This window comes from Passer domesticus, chromosome 13 (genome assembly GCF_036417665.1).
Source record: "Passer domesticus isolate bPasDom1 chromosome 13, bPasDom1.hap1, whole genome shotgun sequence".
Lineage (NCBI taxonomy): Eukaryota > Metazoa > Chordata > Aves > Passeriformes > Passeridae > Passer > Passer domesticus.
In genome coordinates this window covers 3,101,427-3,120,929 of record NC_087486.1, presented here as the reverse complement: position 1 = coordinate 3,120,929, position 19,503 = coordinate 3,101,427, and the positions used below count along the sequence as shown (strand labels likewise).

The window sequence follows — 19,503 nt, the reverse complement described above, 5'->3', positions numbered from 1 at the left end:
GAAAATAAAACCACACACAATGAGCGTGAAATATTTTCCTCCTGCTTCCCACCTTCCTGGAATTCTTTTAAGAGACACCTAAAACACTCTGAGATGTGAAGGCAAAACCCTGACCAGCGTGGCTTCATGCTGAGCTCCACTCTGAGAGCCAAATCCCTTTGGAGAGCAGCAAGGAAATTCCCAGGGGGATCAATGTACACAGTGCTCCTGAGTAAGTGTCAGAAACTCCAATGGTGAGTGGCTGTTTGACTCAGGACCTGCTCCTGGGCTTTTGCTTGGACTCTCACAAGCCCACAGCAGCAACAGAGATGAAATTTGGAAATTTCCAAGTGGTGCTGCCACATCTCTGCAGGGTGCAGGGAATTTTGCCCAGGCATTCCAAGGAAGAGCTCAGTCTGGTTACAGCTCCTTCCCTTTGGTGGCATCAAATGGTTTTAACCTGCAACTGGAGCCACCAGCCATAAATAAAGGAGATGTAAATCTGCCTCTCAGCCCTTTCTCCTGTCATATGACTTCCCCTGATGTGCAGGAACTTGTCCCTGGAGCAACACTCCAGTTCTGCAAGAGTTCATCTTTTATTGAAGGAAAGAAGGGTTTGAGGATTGGGAAACAAAGCTGAAAAAGCAACACATAACCCACATGCCTCATTAATTCTGTAACTTTTGCAGTACTTGAATATATGCCAAGAATTTTATTTTTTGCAGGCTTTTAAAATTATTTATCAATCCACTTTCATTGGTAGAATTTCAGTTGAAATTCATTCCTAATGAAGTTAACTCAGAGCTTTTCAGTGGACACTGCTACCTATTGCTCCATTAAGAGCAGAATACTGCTGCCATAAAGACACAAAGGGACTTTTAAAACAAAATAGCTCACGAGGTAAAAAATCACTTGATGCAGTTGAGGAGGTTTTCAGTGAAGATGGTGTTTCTGCAAGAAGAATTTCTGAAGATACAGAAGTTGGAGGGGAAGATGGTGAACAAAAGCTGGGCACTGTTTGAGATTAGAAATGGACAAAGGAAATGTAGAAAGGTCAGAAGGACAAAGCTCAGGGCTGAGGGAGGTCACAGCAGTGTCTGAGGCAGGGAAAATGAGTCTGTGTGGAGCAAAATTTCTCCAGAGCCTGAGGGAGAAGAAGCAATGTAGAAGACTACTTCTCTTTTCTTTATTTTTTTTCCTGGAGTCAATCTGTAATGCAGAAATGAGTGCAGGAAGAACTGGGCAATTCAGCAATAACCTGCAACAGGAGATAACAAATGGGAACAAACAACAACAGCAAGAAGAGTGAAGGCAGCAGAGCTTTGCTGTTCTGGCATTCCCTAAACACCTCCATCTGACCCTCAGCTGAGATAAACTCACCCCAAATTTTCATTTTATGCCAAGAGGAGATGAATGCAAACCAAACCCTGCACTGTCTCTGAGGAGGGAGGGAGGGGATGCTGTGCATTGCAGGGGAGTGTGGCACCCAAGGGATGCAACAGAAAAGCTCCAAATACAATTTTATAAGTGAAAAGGCTGTTGGAAGGTGCCCTGAGAGGAATAAATGGTTTTATGCCTTTGTCACAGTTAGTCACTGATCTGAGAGAGGTGTCTAATACAGACTCCATAAAGAACATGGAGTTTATGTGCTGGAACATTTTTTGCCAACTCGATCTGAATTCCAGCCTTTATTTTTCAAGAATGTTACCAGGCTGCACTAATACAGAAAGCTGGTGAGGAAAAAGTAACACTGGGAGGTCAGAATTCAGAACTGGAGTTGCCCAGGGAACAACGTCAAACAATAAAATTCAAATGCAGGCTGCACACCCCCACAAAGAGAGAAAATGGAGAAACTACAAGAGAAAGGCAGAAGAATTCAGTGTGTTAGAGAACTATCATTTAACTCAGGAAGAAGGCAGTTCTCAATGAATTAGGATTTAATTTCCAGATGTCTTTATGACATTTTAGTGGTTAGTGCAAACAGAGAAAATGGAGGAATTATAATTAAGCAAACAAAAGCCATAAGGAGAATCAGCTTTTCTCTAACTGCCTCCTTTCTTTGTTGGATATGAAAATCTGTCAGCTTTCCCAGGCCAGCTATGTCTGCTTTCAAAAAAATAAATATATGAATTGACAGTGAAATTAGGAATGTGTGGAGGACTTCAGGGCACAAGACATTCAAGAACAATGCTTGAAGGAAAGGCTCTCTGTTCTGGTTTTGTAACCATTTTGAATACAGATTTTAGCTGCAGATTAAAAGATCCCAAGGAGCTTGTTTCAAGGATGTATGAGGAAACTTCTAGAATCAACTTGGATGCTAATACAATTTGCAGAACAGAAGAGAAACAGTAGCTAAAGCTGTGTAAGAATAGCAATAGAAACTAAAACTTTAGTGTTGATTGGAATTTTCTTAAGTTTATATGAAAAAAACCAATTTATTTCTTTAGGAGAAAAGTTACCTGTAAGTAAAACCTATAAACCCTGTGCCTCAGGGCAAGGCTGTTTATGGCTCCTCCTGCTGCAGCAGGTAAAATAACCTGGTTCTGCACAGAGCTGGTCAGGAGTACGGCCAGAGGGGTAATAAAATTGACATTATGCAGCCTAATCAATTACTGCTATGCTGCATAATTACATAAACAGGCCCCAAAGCTGCTGCTGAAACCAATGGCAAAAATAAAAACTTCTACAGATAAAAATACTTCTTCAAGGCAACTTCTTTTTGAAGCAGTAAATACGTGCTTGTGTTCCAAGAACATTCTTGAGGCATCTTCTAGCAGTAACTTCTGGGAATGTTGTTAATTCACACCAATGTCTTGGTGCAAAACCCCGTGGGAACGTGGGGGATGAGCTGGGCTACATGACCTACATCTTATCCCAAATATCAGAGGATGACAGGCTGCTCTGAGACCAACATCCCAGGAGCATTTCCTTCTCTCTGTCTTACTGCAGACCAGCTTTCTAATTTCTTTTATCATTTCACAACCATTTGCCTATTTTTTGGCCTTGTGTGTTGCTTAAGAGGCTTTGGCAAGCAGTCAGGAATTATTTCCAAGAGTGCTGGAGAAGCAGAGGCCAAGGGTAGTGAGTTAATAAAGCAGTGTGGGGATGGTGGTGGAGTGCTGGCATGGGATGGTGCTTCTCAAACTCCATGAAGACATGCAGAAGCTGCTTGTTAAAAACGCAGCTCATTCCTTGATGGGTTTAATATTTAATACTAATCTCTACCAGGTGTTACCACTGGCTACCTGCAGAGCAGTGTTTCACCTGGCTTCAGTCTCTGAGGCTCAGGGAGAGGACAGGAGGGTACCAGAGACCACTGAGTAGTCACTGCAGAAATCGCTCATTTTGGCTGATCTGAAAAATTCACAACACCCTTATGTTGATTACACCACACAAAAACAACAGGTATTTGTCTCCAGACCCTGAGGATTGCTGCAATTTCTTCACAAATGTTATGGATTTGTCAGCTGAGGCAATGGCTTTGTGACACATCTTACATGTCAAACACATACAAAATAATTTTTTCCCTAATTTTTTTAACAAGGGTTAATTCTCCAGGCAACACATTCTCAAGAACATCACAGTATCACAAGTTGTGGTGTGTTTGGATACCCTGCAGGCTCACTTCTTCCAGGAGATAAAAGCAGCACACACTGATTTTTACCCTGAAACTCAAATGCCACATTTCCTGTTTTTACACCGTGAGCAGAAGTGTTTTCTGTTAACAAGTGGGAGGGAAGCAGAGCACTTCAGGGAAAAATAAATTTTAAGATTGGAAGACAATCACAGAATGGTTTGGGTTGGAAGGGACTTTTAAGATCATCCAGTTCCACCCCCTGCACTATCCCAGGTTGTTCCAAACCCTTTCCAACCTGGCCTTGGACACTTCCAGGGATGGGGCAGCCCCAGCTACCCCAGGCAATCTGTTCCTGCCTTATAAATACAGAAACACTTTCAAGTGGGGTGTGTAACTGGGTAATTTCACTCTGCACAAGAGATATGAAGGGCAGAAACAGTCAGAGATAAAATTTAAACACTTTACAAAGCTTTATCTTAGACAAGCAAAACCATTCAAAACAAAATCTCCCCCTGCTTGTCCTCCTTGTCACAAACTTTTCCAAGGCAGGGGCTGTTTTTTTTCCTATTTTTTTCTAACAGGAAGGAGACAGATTTTCTTAAGCTTCTTGGGTGGGTCTCACAAGCAGAGGCCTTGCCTGGAGCTCCCAAGTAATTAAATCAGTGATATCAGCAGTGAGGATGAAACTCCCTTTACTGGTAAAGAATTAAAGGGTTCCTCACCTGAATATCATTTCCCCTGTGTTAGACAACCCTGTAACTAATTCCATTATTGTTCTTTTCCCTCTCATGCACACACAGTGCAGAATGTTGATGTAGGTAATGGATTTACCTACACCAGGGGTTTCACTTCACACTACATGAGCATAAAAAGAATACAGGAAATAAGTAATCTCTGATAAAGAATGCCCATTCTATGCCTGCCCTGCACTTTACACCCAGTAAATTTGAAAGGGTCATTTTCAGGAGAGATTTTTACCATCATTTTTGTTTGCAAACTCAGATTGCTACTACAGCAGGTAAGTAAAGCCTCCTTACTGCTATCTTGAGAAAACCAGCATTATTAATTTTTTTTCCCCAATAAATTGTATTCCAAGTCTCAGTACAAGGAAGGTTTATTTCACAGGAGGAAATGTGCATTCCAAGAACAATTATAAAAGTAACAAGGATGTTCCTATTTTCTCAATGTTACCTTGCACTGTGACAAAAGAACCAAGTTATCTCTAAGAAAGGCAGAAGGAAAGAGACAGCTGTAAAGCAAGTTCTGCAGGGATGTCCTCCCACAGTGTTTGGGAGGCAAATATAAAGATTCAGGAAGTATTTAAAATTCATTAAAATATTAACTTTGGATATGGAATACATAGAGATGGATTATCCAAGACTAACCTTTAAAAAGGCTTTCTTTTCCAGGGCGTTCATTATGAATGGAGGAATAGCTGCAAATAAGATTTAAAAAAGCATTAACCTTGGAGAGAATGGCACTTTGTTTTCATTTTCTGTTTAGCTGAACTAATACCATAATACAATTTTCACAGCCTTTTGTCATTCACTGAGTTTTCATTTCCCATTACTAGTTGGTCTGGCATTTACAAAGGTGAATTCTCCCAATAAGCAAAACCTGCAATTTCACAAATAACTAAACTTGAGCTCAGTTATTTGGCACTGGCAGAGCACCTAAACCAACTCCAAGCAAGTGGAATTTGTTCCCATTCCTTTGCTATCAGTATCTTTTCTGCAGAAGCATCCCAGGAGGTTCCCTGCTGCAGTTCACACTGAGGATGTTTCCACATTTCCCTGGGGAAGTTCTTAACAGACAGGCAAACACTGCCTGGGGAACTGAAAGGTAATTTGAACCCAGAGGAAAATCACTTGATAGAACAGAACCTCCTCACAGCAGGGACTGATAATCAGGACTGCACAGGACTTATCCTTACCCATGCCAGGAGAAGCCATCAGAATCCTGGATATCACCACCTGGGCAATTGCCTGCTGAGCTGCTTTGGATGAATCACCCAGCCTTTTTCCATCCTCATCCGTGACAGGAATTCCAAACTGGAGTTCCCTGTTGAATAAGGGGTAAAAAATAAAGCAGTGATGGATGTGAACTGATTTTTTCCCCATTTTTTGTCACCGTATCTTTGTCCCTTCAAATTGTCAACTGCAAGAATTATGTGTTTTATTATATTTTCTAAGTGAGTCTGTTTGTAACACTCCTTGGCACAAAAAATTCAAAAGGCAGAGAAAGATCAAGGCAAAATATGTTGAGGAGTTACCAACTCAATATTTGTAACAGCAATCTGCTGCTTGAGTCTGGTCACAGCATTCCAAAGCAGAAAAAAAGAGGTATGATTTTTCTGTGTTCCACAGAAGGGAGAGGTCCCTTCACACATTAATTCAGAAATGTGGAATTTTCTGGACTGCTCTGGAAGTGGAGCCTGTCCTATCTGACAGCTCATGGAACACAGGAAGATTATTTTCACTGAGTTGAAACAGAAGGCTCTTTGAAAATTCCCCCCTGGCATTCCAGTCTGAGCTGTCATTTCAACCATGAAGAATATACTTGAAAGTATAAAAGGAGGCACAAACCAAACTCCGTTTCTGTAACTGCATTATTCTCTATTAGATCTTTTGCTCAAGTGCAGGGTTAGGTGGTAAACTCACACTGGGAGAAGCACAGACAACAGCAAATATCCTCAGGACTGCCTTTACTCTTCTCTCAGATTTTACAAAAGATGAATACTACCACAGATCAACTTCCATTGTAAATACAAAGTCTAGATATTCCCTTTTTTGCCCATAACTTTGTGTTTATAATAGGATGGTATAAATTTGCTTTTCCCTACTACTATTCTTATTCCTATTCAGATGACAACACAAGAAAAAAGTTTGTTTCTGACAAACTGCATATTTTTGTCACCTCAATGATTAAACAGAACTGCAGAGCCTGACTTCTATGACTAAGTTCTGCAGGTGGGATTTCAAGCACCGTTTTTGAAATGACTGTTTTTCCCAAGTGTAGCTGCTATTCAAAGGTCCCTGTGATCAAAGTTTTGAAGGAGCCAGTAATTGGTTTCTGAGATCCAAGACTGAAGAACTCTTTGGATATTTATCTGAAGAGAATGATTATGTTCTATTTTATAGCTGTTACAAACAACCAGTCAAAACCTCATGCATGAGGTTCCTGCAAGGTACTAAAACAAGCTAAAGATACAAAATGTGCTTTATTTAGTAACCTGCTGATCTACCAAGTGAACAACACATTTTCTTCCAGCGTGAGTGATCTTTGTTCTTTTTCCTACCTTTGTCTCATTAGTGGAATATTGATGCAGTTGGCAGAAGCAACAGCAGCAAAAGGAACAAACCTCCCTACGAGAGGCGAGACGCGCTGGAAAACACATGGAGAGGGGAGAAAAAAGGAAAATAGAAATGTACATCATCACTGTCTTTGTTGAAATGCTTCAGCTGCTAATGACAGACCAGACATTTCTTTTACATTAAAATTCAGTGAAAACTCACTGGTGGGGCAGAGGTAGAACAAGCTTCAAACAAGAAATAAGTCATAAATGCTTCTCTCAGGAGTGAGCAGTAGCAGGAGAGTGGCAAAACCATTCTGGACTTAGTAGCATCACAGGGAAGTGTAATTACAACTCCAATTAATTTTCCAAGTGCTATTAGATAACTTGTAAAGTGATAAAGAAACTGGAAAAAAGGCACCTTATTAGATAGAGTCTCCATGAACCAAACATGGGTTGTTTGACAGATATGCATAAACCCATATCCATGGAGAAAAATAAAGTTGGGATCTAAAGAAAGGAGCAGCCATAACAACTCCACAGTGGGAGCTGTGCATGACACAGATACACCAGAGGAGAAATGAGCTGTGAGCTTCTCACAGGACATCACAGTTTAGTAAGAATAGACAAAGAACACCAGCAATACCTTTGCTAGTAAATTAAGTCCTAAGGCTGTAGCGACAGCACCTGTGGTGGCAGAAACATAGGCTGTTCCCAGCTGCCTAAAACAGAAATGAAAATGTCTGCACGTGCACAGCTACACTGGTGTCACTTTGAAAAACAATTACATTTCACACACATAGTTATGCCCCCCCAGAAGTTAAATAGGCTTTCTTGTGCTACTGCAATGAGGTGGGGGTGGAAGAGCTAAATGGGACACTGAATTAAACACTTGGATTTCACTGGCTGTAAAAATCATATCCAAGCCACATTGTAATAGTGAATCAGGTTGTGCTGGTTGTGCATTGCTGCCTGTTCAGCATTTTCTCATGTACCTGAATGAACACTTTGAAGGGTTAGTTCTTTATTTAATTTCCTAATTGCTTAACCTAGTAAAATCAGTTTGGATTTCCAAGGCCATGTCTATAACAGCAGTTAAAATCAACCATACCAAACCCCATACACACAGACCAGCTGTGCTGCAAACACTCAAATCCAACCCAACCTGCCCCAAACCACACTTTACATACTTCCCAGCTAGGAGGTGTCTCTATATGCTGGAATCCACAGTTTGCTCCCAGACATCTTTAAGCAAGTCAGCCCCAAAACCAGAAAATCAAGTACTGTAATTCCAGTTTTCTATTCATAGAATCTTAGAATGGTTTGGGAGGAACCATGAAGTTCATTCCATTCCACCCCTGCCATGGGTAGGGACACCTTCCACTATCCCAGATTGCTCTAAGCCACATCCAGCCTGGCCTTGGACACTTCCAGGGATGGGGCAGCCACAGCTTCCCTGGGTAACTGTGCCAGGGCCTTGCCACCCTCACAGGGGAGATTTTTCCTGTTTATCTAACCTAAATTTCCCTTCTTTCAGTTTAAGGTTTCTTGCTTTCTGCATCTATTTAGTCTCTTTTTCAGACATCAAGTAGAAACAAGCACAGACCAGCTGAAGGAATCTCTTTTTGAAAATGAACGTTCAGTGTGGTGTGTGCTGGCACGGAGAAGGTGTCACAGTGACACAACTGAAGGCCCCCACAAAATATCAGCTTAGAAATATCCTGGTAGGACACCAAACTGATGAGGAAAACTTGCAAATGGTCGACTGAGCCCTGAAACACAGACTCCTGTTAAATACTAAGTGCTCTTGATCAAGGTGCTCAGGTTTGTCTTTAATGGCAGAAATTGAGTTCTCAGCTCTGCCCTTCTCAGACTTCTCATCTGTGCATATCAAACCAATAATTAATACAGATGGAAAAACTTATCCCTGTCTCACATCAAACTTCAATGCCCAACCATGTTCATGTATACCAGAGAGCAATTTCTGTTCATCAGAATGATGAGGTTCAGGGCCTGACCTGACAGTGATTGGGGCATCCCCACTCCTGTTGGTGTAGTTTACTATAGCATTGAAGGACTGGTTGACCCACTGCCAGAATAACACTGCTGGTGTCGTTCTTGAAAAGAGAAACAATTGTAATTATTATTATTAAACTCACAGTTGAATTAACAGCACAAGAAAATGACAAATCAAGAAAAGCCACTGCAAGCAGTAACCATGCAGAAGTTCTTGCTTATTTGAATAAAACAATACAGTCAGTGAGACACTGATACTTGGTAGCTGGAGTTATTTTAGAAGAAGAATTTAAAAATCACCTAATTTTGAACATGAATAATAATGCAAAGAAAAGGCAGAGAGCTTCTCTAAGTGTTATAGATAATAACAGAACAAGCAGTTAACAGGAGGCAGTGCTTGGGAATGGGCACCTGTCCTGGGGGTTTGATTCATATTCTTGACTGCAAATCAAAGCACACACGTTTTATAAACACCATCCAAAACTGAGGTGTGTGTCAGGAGTTTGTACAATCTCAGCATCCAAAAGGCTGCTGCTGTTTCCTCTGAGCTCCCACCAGTTCCTGCATCCTGTGTCAAAAAATGTTTCTAACATGGAGGCTGCTAAGAGAGCACTGGCTCTGCTTCAATGGGCTTCACTGTTCTGGAGGTTCCAGAACCACTGAGGAAATGCAGGGGAGCTGCAGAAACTCCACACCAATGGCCATGTCCACAACAGTAATTAAAATCAACCATACCAAATGGATTGAAGCATTCCAAGTACTCACGGGGCAGACAGAACATCCTGCATGCCAGTAAGGCTGGAAATTCCCAGGGATCTCCTTCTCTTTGTCCTCCACACAGATGGGATTTTGGAACATTTCCCAGTTAGAGGGAAAGTGGGATGGTGAAGGAGAAGGGCTAAGGGCTTATCTCAAAACTACTTCTAGAAAGAACCATTAATCAACGTGAGGGAATGAGGAAAGAGAAGAGGAAAAGGAAGCAAAATTTCACATTTAAAAACATTTACAATAAAGCTTTTGAAAACAACATTGATTTTCACTTCTCTAACTTGCAGGCAAACGTTTGATGTGTTTTACTGCCCTCTCTCACCTGTAGAAGGTCATCATGCAGCCTGTGATAGTCATGTTCATGGGCACCTGGGCGGACATTCGGCCGATCACGAACATCTTCTCCCCAGTGTCGGGGTGAAAGGCTGAATCATAAATGTATTTTGCTCTCCACAGCTCATCTTCTGTCAAGCCAGGTGCCACAATACCTTGTCTTGGGACAGGTTAAGAGACAAGACAACAGCAAAAAGCACAAGTGTTATAAAATGCTGCAAATGCCCGTGAGAAATGTGGCATCAGAGGATTTGGGGATTTCACCCTAAGTGAATGGAGACTCTCAGACACCTTGTAGAGATTCTTCAGCTTTTAAATGCATTGGTGAAATATAAAGAATTAAAACTCCCAGCAGTGGTTTATGCTGGCTGAGTCTATTTACTCAAAGCTGCACTAGGTTTTAGAGCTAAAATGCAGAGCCAAAATCTCTGAGGTCATTAAGTGTGAAACGATGAAAATTCACTTTGAGAGTATTTAAGACACCAACTGCTCCAAATGCCACACATAAGAGGAAGTTTTAAGCTTTGTTGTCATATTAACTACTTTCAGAATTAGACTCTTCTGTATCTCAGAGCCCCTAAGAGGGGCATAACTTCCCCATCCATTAGCAAATTTCATTAAAAATAAAAGGGTTTCAAGCTCTGAAGTGGGAATAAGAAGTTGCAATGAATACAGTGTTTAAGTATTTACTTTTAAATATATCACCATGTACTTATCATGGACTTGGTCTTTTTGGGGAAGAAGTAGTCAATGTCATACCTGTAATCATGCACAATTTTTCTTGCATTTTCCAGTTTGGCATTAGATAACAAAATATTCCTGGGGTCTGTTACAGTGAAGAAGTGATTGGCTCGTCCAATGAAAGTGCTTTGATCCCATCGGGGCTCCTTGATGTTAATATTTAATGGGATATCTGGTGCCATCTTCAAAAGCTCTGCCAAGAAAACATCAACATTTGCAATTCAAAATACCACTCATTTCCTAATGTATCTAGAACCTGCAAGATGAAAAGTGGCCACATTTAGAGTAAGAAACCCAGAGCACAAACACCAAAGAATTTGTAGAACAGGGGTTTAAAGGGGTAAGCCCCAAAATGTTTATACATTATTTATTACATTTGTACAAATAGCTAAGGATGAGGCAGATGCAAAGGAAGCATAGAAATTTATTAATAAACAGACACACCAAACAACAATATATTAATCAGAAAGTGCTTTACTTCAGTGATGAATTACTGTTTGTTGAAAATAATGTATTGAAGGGAATGAGAATCAACAATTTCAAGAGATGCCTGAAGTCCTATAAAGTGCAGTGACAGATGAAATATTTAAGAAAATCCAGTTAACTTCTGTGGCATAGCAAAACAAGACAAAAATTAGGAACACAAATCCACCAATTTATTTTAATAAATGTTGTTTCTCTAAATCCGTGTTTTAACAAAACAGAGACTATATAATGCAACAATTGCTACATTATGAACACATGACCAGAGCTCCTAATGATACTTCAAAGATGGTTAAAGAGCTACAGTGAAGGACACTGAAGAGTTGTGCATTTATGGGGCATAAAGTCCAGAAAAGTACAAATTACTTCAGAATGACTAAGTTTGCTTCAACATCTAATGAAAAAAGGACAGTCCCTCCACAGCACAAGTATATTTTTAACTTTATTAAAAGAAATTTCTGCCACATATTCAAGAATCAGCGTGAAAAAATCCGCCTCCAAAGAATGCTTGTTTCAAATGGCATAAAGAAATTGGATCTATATAAATCCATTTTTATATATTTATAGCTAAAGATCAAATTTAGATGACCTTTAAGGTCCCTCCCAACCCAAAGCATTCTGTGATTCTGTGACACCAGAACACTAAAAGATCTGGTACAGTAGGGGAAACCAATCTTTTCCCCTTTTGCCACTCACATTTCCCTCACTGTTCAGTTCATCATTGTACAGCACTGCTTATGAACAGGATTATTTTCACGTGTACATCTCTCAACCAAGCACGCTGCAGGATTAACACAGACCATGGAAATGAAAAAAGACTCAGGGCAGATTTGGAGAACAGATTTCTCATACACAGCATCTCAACAGGAGATGCTCCTTAGGTTTCTTTTCCTTTCTTAGTACTTTGCCTTTAAAAACACCCTCCTGTGAGCAGTGCAGTGTTGTGAATTAATAGTCCATCTTCTGGTCTAAAATGGGAACTGCTAGTTCTGCAAAGCCCTATGAAAGTAAGTGCACTCATTTATTCAAACCCTCTTTTCCACCAAAATAAAGATAAAAATCAGGACGTTAGGGCTGGTAACTTGTTCTGTGACTGCTTCCCTTATTTGCAGGAAAAGTTCAAGTGTAAATGTTTTTCTAATTAAATTATCCGTTTCATTAAGAAAGATTAAAGCTGCTTTAGGATAGCTTATGATAATCTGGTTAAAGCTGTCTAATGAATGCTGAATAAAGCAGTGCATCTATAGAAGCTTTTTTCTTTCTTTTCATTCTGGATAATTCTTTCTTTTCATTCTGATTAGAATATACACTACTGGGTTCTCTGGGAATTGCCTTTATTTACTTCTGATACCTCTGCCCACAAACCCAAGTCTCTCAGTAATAAGAAATCTAAACATTAAGGATCTGCCTTCACTGCAGATGTTCAATTCAGGATTGTTTCAGTCTGAAACAATCAGAAAAGATGAATGTACAGAACACAGGAGATTAAACACGTTCACATCCTGTCTTTACCCCCTCCCCTCTTTATCTACTCTGTGTCTGCTCTGATGTTCCTTGACCAAGGTGTGCTGATGGAATTTATAGCCTTGGCAGGAAACTAACGCAGCAGAAAGATTGTACTGGAGAGAAATAAACCCCTGCAGCTGCACAGGGTCCTGCTGGACAGGGAGCTCTCCATGACCAGCAGAGTGTCCTGGTGACCAAGAATGCCAACAGGATCCTGGGCTGCATTGGGAAGAGCATTTTCAGCAGGTCAGGGAGTGATCCTGCCTCTCTCCTCAACCCTTTGAGGCACCTCTGGGGTGCTGTGTCCAGCTCTGGATCCTCAGGACATGGAGACCTGGAGCTCCTGGGGCCAGCAGAGGCTGCAAAGCTGAGGAAGGGCCTGGAGCATCTCCATGTCCAGGAAGGGCTGAGGGAGCTGGGGCTGCTCAGCCTGGAGAGGAGCCCTGGGTGTCCCTGGGTGCAGAGAGGTCAGAGCAGGGCCAGGCTCTGCCCTGGGGCCCAGCAGTGGCACCAGAGGAAGGGGCAGGGACTGAGGCAGGAATTGTCCCTGCACAGGAGGCACAACTCTGCCCTGGGCAGTGCCTGAGCCTTGGAACAGATTTCCCAGATGTTTCCATGCCTTTGCTCCTGCTGCTACCCATCCTAGGCAGACTCAGCTAGCAGAGACAGGTCAGCACAGGTTTGGTCTCTCTTGTAAGTCTACAAAACAGGGTTAGTGCTGCTGCAGCAGCAAAAAGCAACCTAGCAGGAAAATGGAAAACATCCATTAATTCATGTGCTACAACAAAAAATCATGCTCAAAATGTCTGTGTCTGTTTAGAAAGCTGGGAACAGAGAACATGGATTTCATTACTAATAATCTTAATAAAGGACATTCAATTCTGCATAGGATGGGAGCGTGGGACAGCTGCCCACTCTGCAAAAGGGTTAAATCTCCTGTAAAAAGGGGTTTAAATTTTAGGTGACAGCTATTTAAATACACAAACCCATTTTCTTCTCTCAATGATGTGGCTGACTTGCCCTTTTAGCAGGTAGGAACAATGCTGGTCTACAGAACTTAAACTAGACATGCCCACAGAGAAAGAGGAGATGTCACACACAAAAGGGAGTGTAAAAAAAAAAAAAGTTGAGAATAATGTGATTTGGAGACAGGTAAAACTTGCAGTGAAGTAAAAAAGGTGGCTGAGTTTGCCAGTCACGGGACTCTGAATCACAGACCTGTTACAACAGTGCCTAAGAGAACCAGGGAATTTCTGTCTTGAAATCTCAGAAGTTTTCCAGCAAAATATTTTTACAACAAAAGTCCTGTTTCTTGTTTTAAAGACAGTGCTACTCATGACTCATCAGACCCATTAGTAAATGCTGAAAATGGAAATAAATCCCATAAAGCAAAACCATAAGCTAGTAAAGTGCTGATATACTTCAAAGGGATCTCCTTATAAAACAAAATGTCCAACTATAAAGTAAGAGTGTGAGTGCACAAAAAAGGTTTAATCAATACATTGTCTAACAGCCATAGTCATCATCATAAATTAGATGGCTTTTTTAAGTTTCATTTTTTAATTTCAACTGTAAAACTGTAAGAAAGAGGGGCAACACCCTCAATTTAAGTTGCTGCAACACTATTTTTACCTACCTGCCACCTTAATTTTCAGATACAATTTCAGAGGGGAGCTGCTGTTTGCATAATCCATTCAAATACTTAATAATAAAAGCACTGTAATAAAACTACTTAAGATTTAATTATTATTTTAACTGCAATGCTTTGTCAAGGGTGGAACTCCACTACTTTCAGTGATCTAATTTTCCCTCTGTACTAAGTGTGCCCAAGATTTAAGTTCTCATTATCCATAATGAAATTCGGTACAGAAAAAATAAAGGACATTAGGATTAAATAAAATTTAAATAAATCCATATGGACCTTAAGATAAGTTGAAAGTTTGCAAGGGAACTGGAAAGCAAAGCACAATAAAGACAAAGATAAAACTGTTTGCTTTGTTACAGTCAACCAACGAAGACAAATTACCTAACCATTACTTAATTAAGGTGCCCATATATGTAAATACCTGAATTTATTGTTGCCACCTGCTGCTATGCAGCAAACACCAACTAATCCTGAAATAGGATGAAATTTCAATCAACAGCACCTTTACTTTTAATGTGGAAGCAGCAAAATTTCCCAGGGAGTTGCTCTTCTCCACAAACAAAGCCATAAACAGAGGATTTGGGAAACAAAATGAATTTTACAAACACATCAGTTGTTGTAATAATCCATACTGAAATGTCACTTCGAGGTAATGTTCACACAGGAGGATCAGCAGTACTGGAGAGGATAAAGAATGACACTGTAACACAGTCAAACAATTAACAACTCTCATGGAAAACATGCAGTAAGGGAGAGAATGACCCATATTTTCACTATTCACATAACAGAACCATTAGGAAGGTATTTAATAGAACCACTTGTACCTGGAAACCCTGCAGCTGTTTTCCCCAGCAAATTAAATCAGCCCTGAAGGCTGGACTATGCTCTCTGGCACATTCATATCACTAAAGCCTTTCAGTTTCCAAACCAGAGCTGCGTATCCAAAGTGCCTGTGGAGCAGAGCAGCTAAATCCTGCCTCGTGTGTGGGATTGTCAGGCTGAGCATCAGCTGTGCTGGACAAACCCCGGCCCCCTGAACAATACCAGGGGGCATTCTCGTGACCAGGACATTTTTTGGCACTCTTTGTCTCCCCAGCACTCACACAGAGTTTGATTATCCACCTGGAGCTCCTCCTGTGTATCACATTTTCAGAGTCATAACTGATGGTGAGTTCATAAAGCTTTTCCTCAACACATGGCTGCATTTTCCTCCAGTGAGGAAAAGCTGAGAGAATTGGGAATGCTCAGCATTTGTGGCCTTCCAGTGACTGAAGGGAGCTCACAGGAAAGATGAAGAGAGACTTTTCACAAGGAGTGACAGGACAAGGGGGAATGGCTTCAAACTGAGATAGAGTAGGGTTAGATTGGGTATCAGGAAAAAATCCTTCCCTCTGAGGGTGGTGAGGCACCCAGCCTGCCCAGAGAAGCTGGGGCTGCCCCTGGATCCCTGGAAGTGTCCAAGGCCAGGTTGGACAGGGCCTGAGGTACCCCAGTTTAGTGGAAGGTGTCCCTGCCCACAGCAAATTTCTTTCCATCTCTGATCAGATGGAACCTTCTGCCAGTTCATGCTTTAAAGTTTAATAAAGTTAATAAAGGGCTTCGGAATAAGTGAGAGTGGCCTGCCTTAACATAATAATTACATACAAAACCTGCACAAAGTCTGATCAACAATTTTGGTACAAAGGCTACATTTAGATTTTCCACAGAACCAGCAGAAGACTTTAAACCTTGTTTAAAGGTTAACAGCAGCAGTTGCAACAATTATACAAAATGCAGATTCAGGAGTTATCAGGAGTTCAACTCTCTGCTGTTCCTTTACAAAGTTCATCTTTTAAACATCACATTTGGAGGTCATGCAACGACTTTTCAAACCAAAGCAACAGTGAGAAGAGTAGCAATGACTATTTATTTCACACAATTTTGAACAACCCAGATACTTGATAACTTATTTTAAACTGTGTTGCATGACTGAATAATCCAGATGGGCAAATGATCTGGGAAATTCTGGGCAACTTAAACTCATGCAGCAATGCACAAATGAGAAAATGCAGCTTTGCCACCTTCCTTGGAACCATTTATATTTTCTTATGTTATTGACACCTTGCATTTTAACCCAAGCCTGGAAAAACTCCACTCCAAAATTAAGAATTTTTGCCAGTTTCTTTACAGTATCAGCTAAAACTGGGACTAGAGTGACAGAAAAGGAAATTTTCTGTCATCTTACATGATGATGTAAGTGTGAACCTAGGGAGAAGTCTAAAGAGAATTTCACATCCAAAAGCAGGGCAGATATAATTGTGATATGCTTACTGTGACATTTGACTTCTTGGTGCCCAGCTCCCAACCTGCAACCTGCTACAAAGCACGGGATGAGCTGAGTAATCCAGCTTAAAAAAGAATTCCAGCCAGCCTGCACAAATGCTGAAAGAAAGGTGTAACTTTTGTGGTGTCTTTTACCAGGACTTAGACCCATAAGTTCTGGGGAGGTAACAGTGCTCAGGTCAGATAATGATTCACAAAATCTTCTAGAGACAACTAAGAATTTTTTTTTTAAAGAACAAGAGTGAGGCTTTTCCCTGAAAACCCAATAAAAATAGAAGATAACAGCAGAACTTACATCTTCACAGAATCCTTTAGGATTCTTTAGAATAAGAATAGTTCAAAAGTTAGAGCCAGGTGCTGCTGATATTTCATGTGCACTGAGAGACAAAAATAAGATTTGAGACACTTAGGCCCCTATATCTCCATTCTTTAGAGCAGTCCCTTAACAACCTGATGTCCAGCTGCCTTGTTATGGGAAATGAGATGCAGCCTGGAAAATCTTGAGGGTGAAAAAAGTACCTGCTGCTAGAAAATGGGGAGAACAGTTTCTTCCTTCTCTTTGTAAATCAAAGTGCCCACAGGTACTTGTTTTTGCAGAGCTGAGTTCTTCTGAAACATTTGCCACTTTGATAGAGAAATACTCCAGAGTCCTGCTAGGCCTCTTTATCCCTCAAGTAACACACTGTTCCTTTTTGGGGGCTCCTTTGTCTGAACAAACTCAAGATTTTTCTTTTCCAATGCCTAATTTTCCACAATGCCCACCCAAAGGGCTGCTATGTTGGCTTAGTAGAAAACACAGGAAATAAACCTCCCTCTGATTAGGAAAAAGTGACTTGTTCTGCTTTAAAACTACAAAACATTGGCAAAGCAACAGCAGAAAGGCAAATCCATGTTTTAATTGCTCTGGCAAAGAAAGGAACACGAGGCCTTCTCCAGGGATGTCAGTCATGGCAGTTAATTAGTTCAAATGGGATGAACTAATAAGACTTTCTGGGGAAAAATGCACTTTTGTGTGGTGGCAAAAGAGCCCATGTGAGACTTATCAGGCTCTGTAAGCAGTGGTATTCCTCCATTTGCAGTACATTTGCTGCCACAGTTTTAAAAAAGCAGCACAGCTGATGGCTGGGAGTCTGATGCAATGTACTTACACCAAATGTTAAAGCCACTTGCCAAGTTTTTCTTTCTCAAAGCACCTTCCACCAGTAAAATGCCTATTTAAATCACCAGGGAGGAAAAAAAAAATTGTCTGCACTATGATTTTTCCTACTGCAATCCTAAATGGAATGCTGGAGAAGGCAAAGCATGGCAACACTACAAGATGCTTGGTTTTTCTTTTCTTTTTTTTTTTTGCTTATAAATGTACATCCCACTTGTAGCCTAGCAACAAAAGCAGCAGCCTGGGCGAGATGAGCCTGCTGCTGGGGCTCTCTCCTCAAAACAGGAGCCATCTTTGGTGTGTAACTTGACCAGAGATTTAGAGATTTCATCATTCTGCATTCAAACCAGCTCCAGATGTTTGAGGTCCCTGCAGCCAGCTCAGCTCTGCCAGCTTTGCTTTGCCACCTCCTCTCCCACTGCACGAGGCACGTCCAGAGACGCCGCACGTGTTCACCTCATCTCCACACTCAGGAAAATAAACCTCCTTTGCTAACCAAGGTTAGTGCAACCTCTGATTTCAGTCCTGACTGCTGCAAGCTTGTTTCTGCTCCTTGTGTTTTAACCCCCACCAATAAACTGCTTTGGCTCTACCCCAGGTGTGTTCACGGCCCTTTTTCACTGTTTCATATATCTTTTTCTATCCAGGTGATATTTTAACTGCACATTGGTACAAAGCCAATCTTCACCCCGCCCACCAGTATAATAACAATAGATTATTTATAATTCAGTAAAATTAAAAAAAAAATTAATACTCATATTTAAAATTCTGTCTCTGACTACCAGGTGTCTGACCTTGGAGTTATTTGGCGTGTTCCTCCCCTGGAAATGATGATCCTGCAGCAGGGAGGCTTGTCTCTTGCAGGCCTGGAATCTGTGCTGCTGTCACGCAATCCCTGTGACACAGACAGCGCTGCTCAGGGGACAGCCAGTGGCCAGGGGCAGGTTTTGGGAGCTGTTACGTGTGCAGGGAGGAGAGGGCTGTGACAAACCCACACTGCCAGCATCCAGCTTCCACAGGGACAGGGCGGCACAAGGGGCTGGGACCCTGGGGAGGTGACAGGGGTGGCACACAGAGCTAGGCCCTGATGGAGGGGATGGGTTGACACATGGGGCTGGACCTCTGTGGAGGGGACAGGGCGACAAAAGAGATCAGGGGCTCTGCAGGGTAACGGAGGGAGCTGGGTCCCTGTGGAGGGGCCTGGGGTGACAGATGGGGCTGGTCCCTGTGGAGGGGCTGGAGGAGGCAGACCCCTGAGGAGGGAGGAAAGCTCACAAACGGATCAGGGCTCTGCAGGGGTAACAGAGGTGACAAATGGGGCTGAGCTTCTGCGGAGCGACACGGGGGGCTGCTCCCCTGCGATGGGGACAGAGCAACACCGGGGGGCTGGGTCCCTGTGGAGGCGACTGAGGTGGCAGATGGAGCTGGGTCCCTGCCTGGTCAGCACAGCGCAGCACCGGGGAGTGCCAGCGGCTCCTCCGCCCGTCCCCGGCCGCAGCCCATCCCCGCGGGCACTGCCCGGCCCCGCTACTCACCCGGCCGCCGGGCTCGCGCCGCGCTGGCCCCGCTGCCCGGAAGAGCCTGGCTCGGCGCGGCGGGCGAGGGGCCGGGAGCCGGCGGGGCCGCCCCGCTCCGCCTCGCTCCGCCCCGGCGGGGCCGGGCCGGGCCGGGCCGTGCGGGCAGCG

The 19,503-nt window shown here is 42.2% G+C and overlaps 1 protein-coding gene across 2 annotated transcripts in view; it reads right to left on the bottom strand.

Annotated features, from left to right (window-relative positions):
- SFXN1 (sideroflexin 1) overlaps positions 1–19,503 on the bottom strand; it is a 21,607-nt gene extending 2,104 nt beyond the window's left edge. The window contains exons 1-10 of one of the 2 annotated variants that reach the window (XM_064387720.1): positions 19,354–19,503; positions 18,613–18,713; positions 10,725–10,899; positions 9,955–10,125; positions 8,867–8,965; positions 7,495–7,570; positions 6,855–6,940; positions 5,490–5,617; positions 4,942–4,991; positions 11–3,333 (exon numbers count right to left, since the gene is read on the bottom strand). In XM_064387720.1, the coding sequence (XP_064243790.1) occupies positions 3,304–3,333; positions 4,942–4,991; positions 5,490–5,617; positions 6,855–6,940; positions 7,495–7,570; positions 8,867–8,965; positions 9,955–10,125; positions 10,725–10,888 (804 nt within the window). In that variant the 5' untranslated portion in view covers positions 10,889–10,899; positions 18,613–18,713; positions 19,354–19,503 and the 3' untranslated portion in view covers positions 11–3,303. Of the gene's footprint in view, positions 1–10; positions 3,334–4,941; positions 4,992–5,489; positions 5,618–6,854; positions 6,941–7,494; positions 7,571–8,866; positions 8,966–9,954; positions 10,126–10,724; positions 10,900–18,612; positions 18,714–19,353 lie in introns of those variants that run through there. The other variant, XM_064387719.1, reaches the window with a different exon arrangement.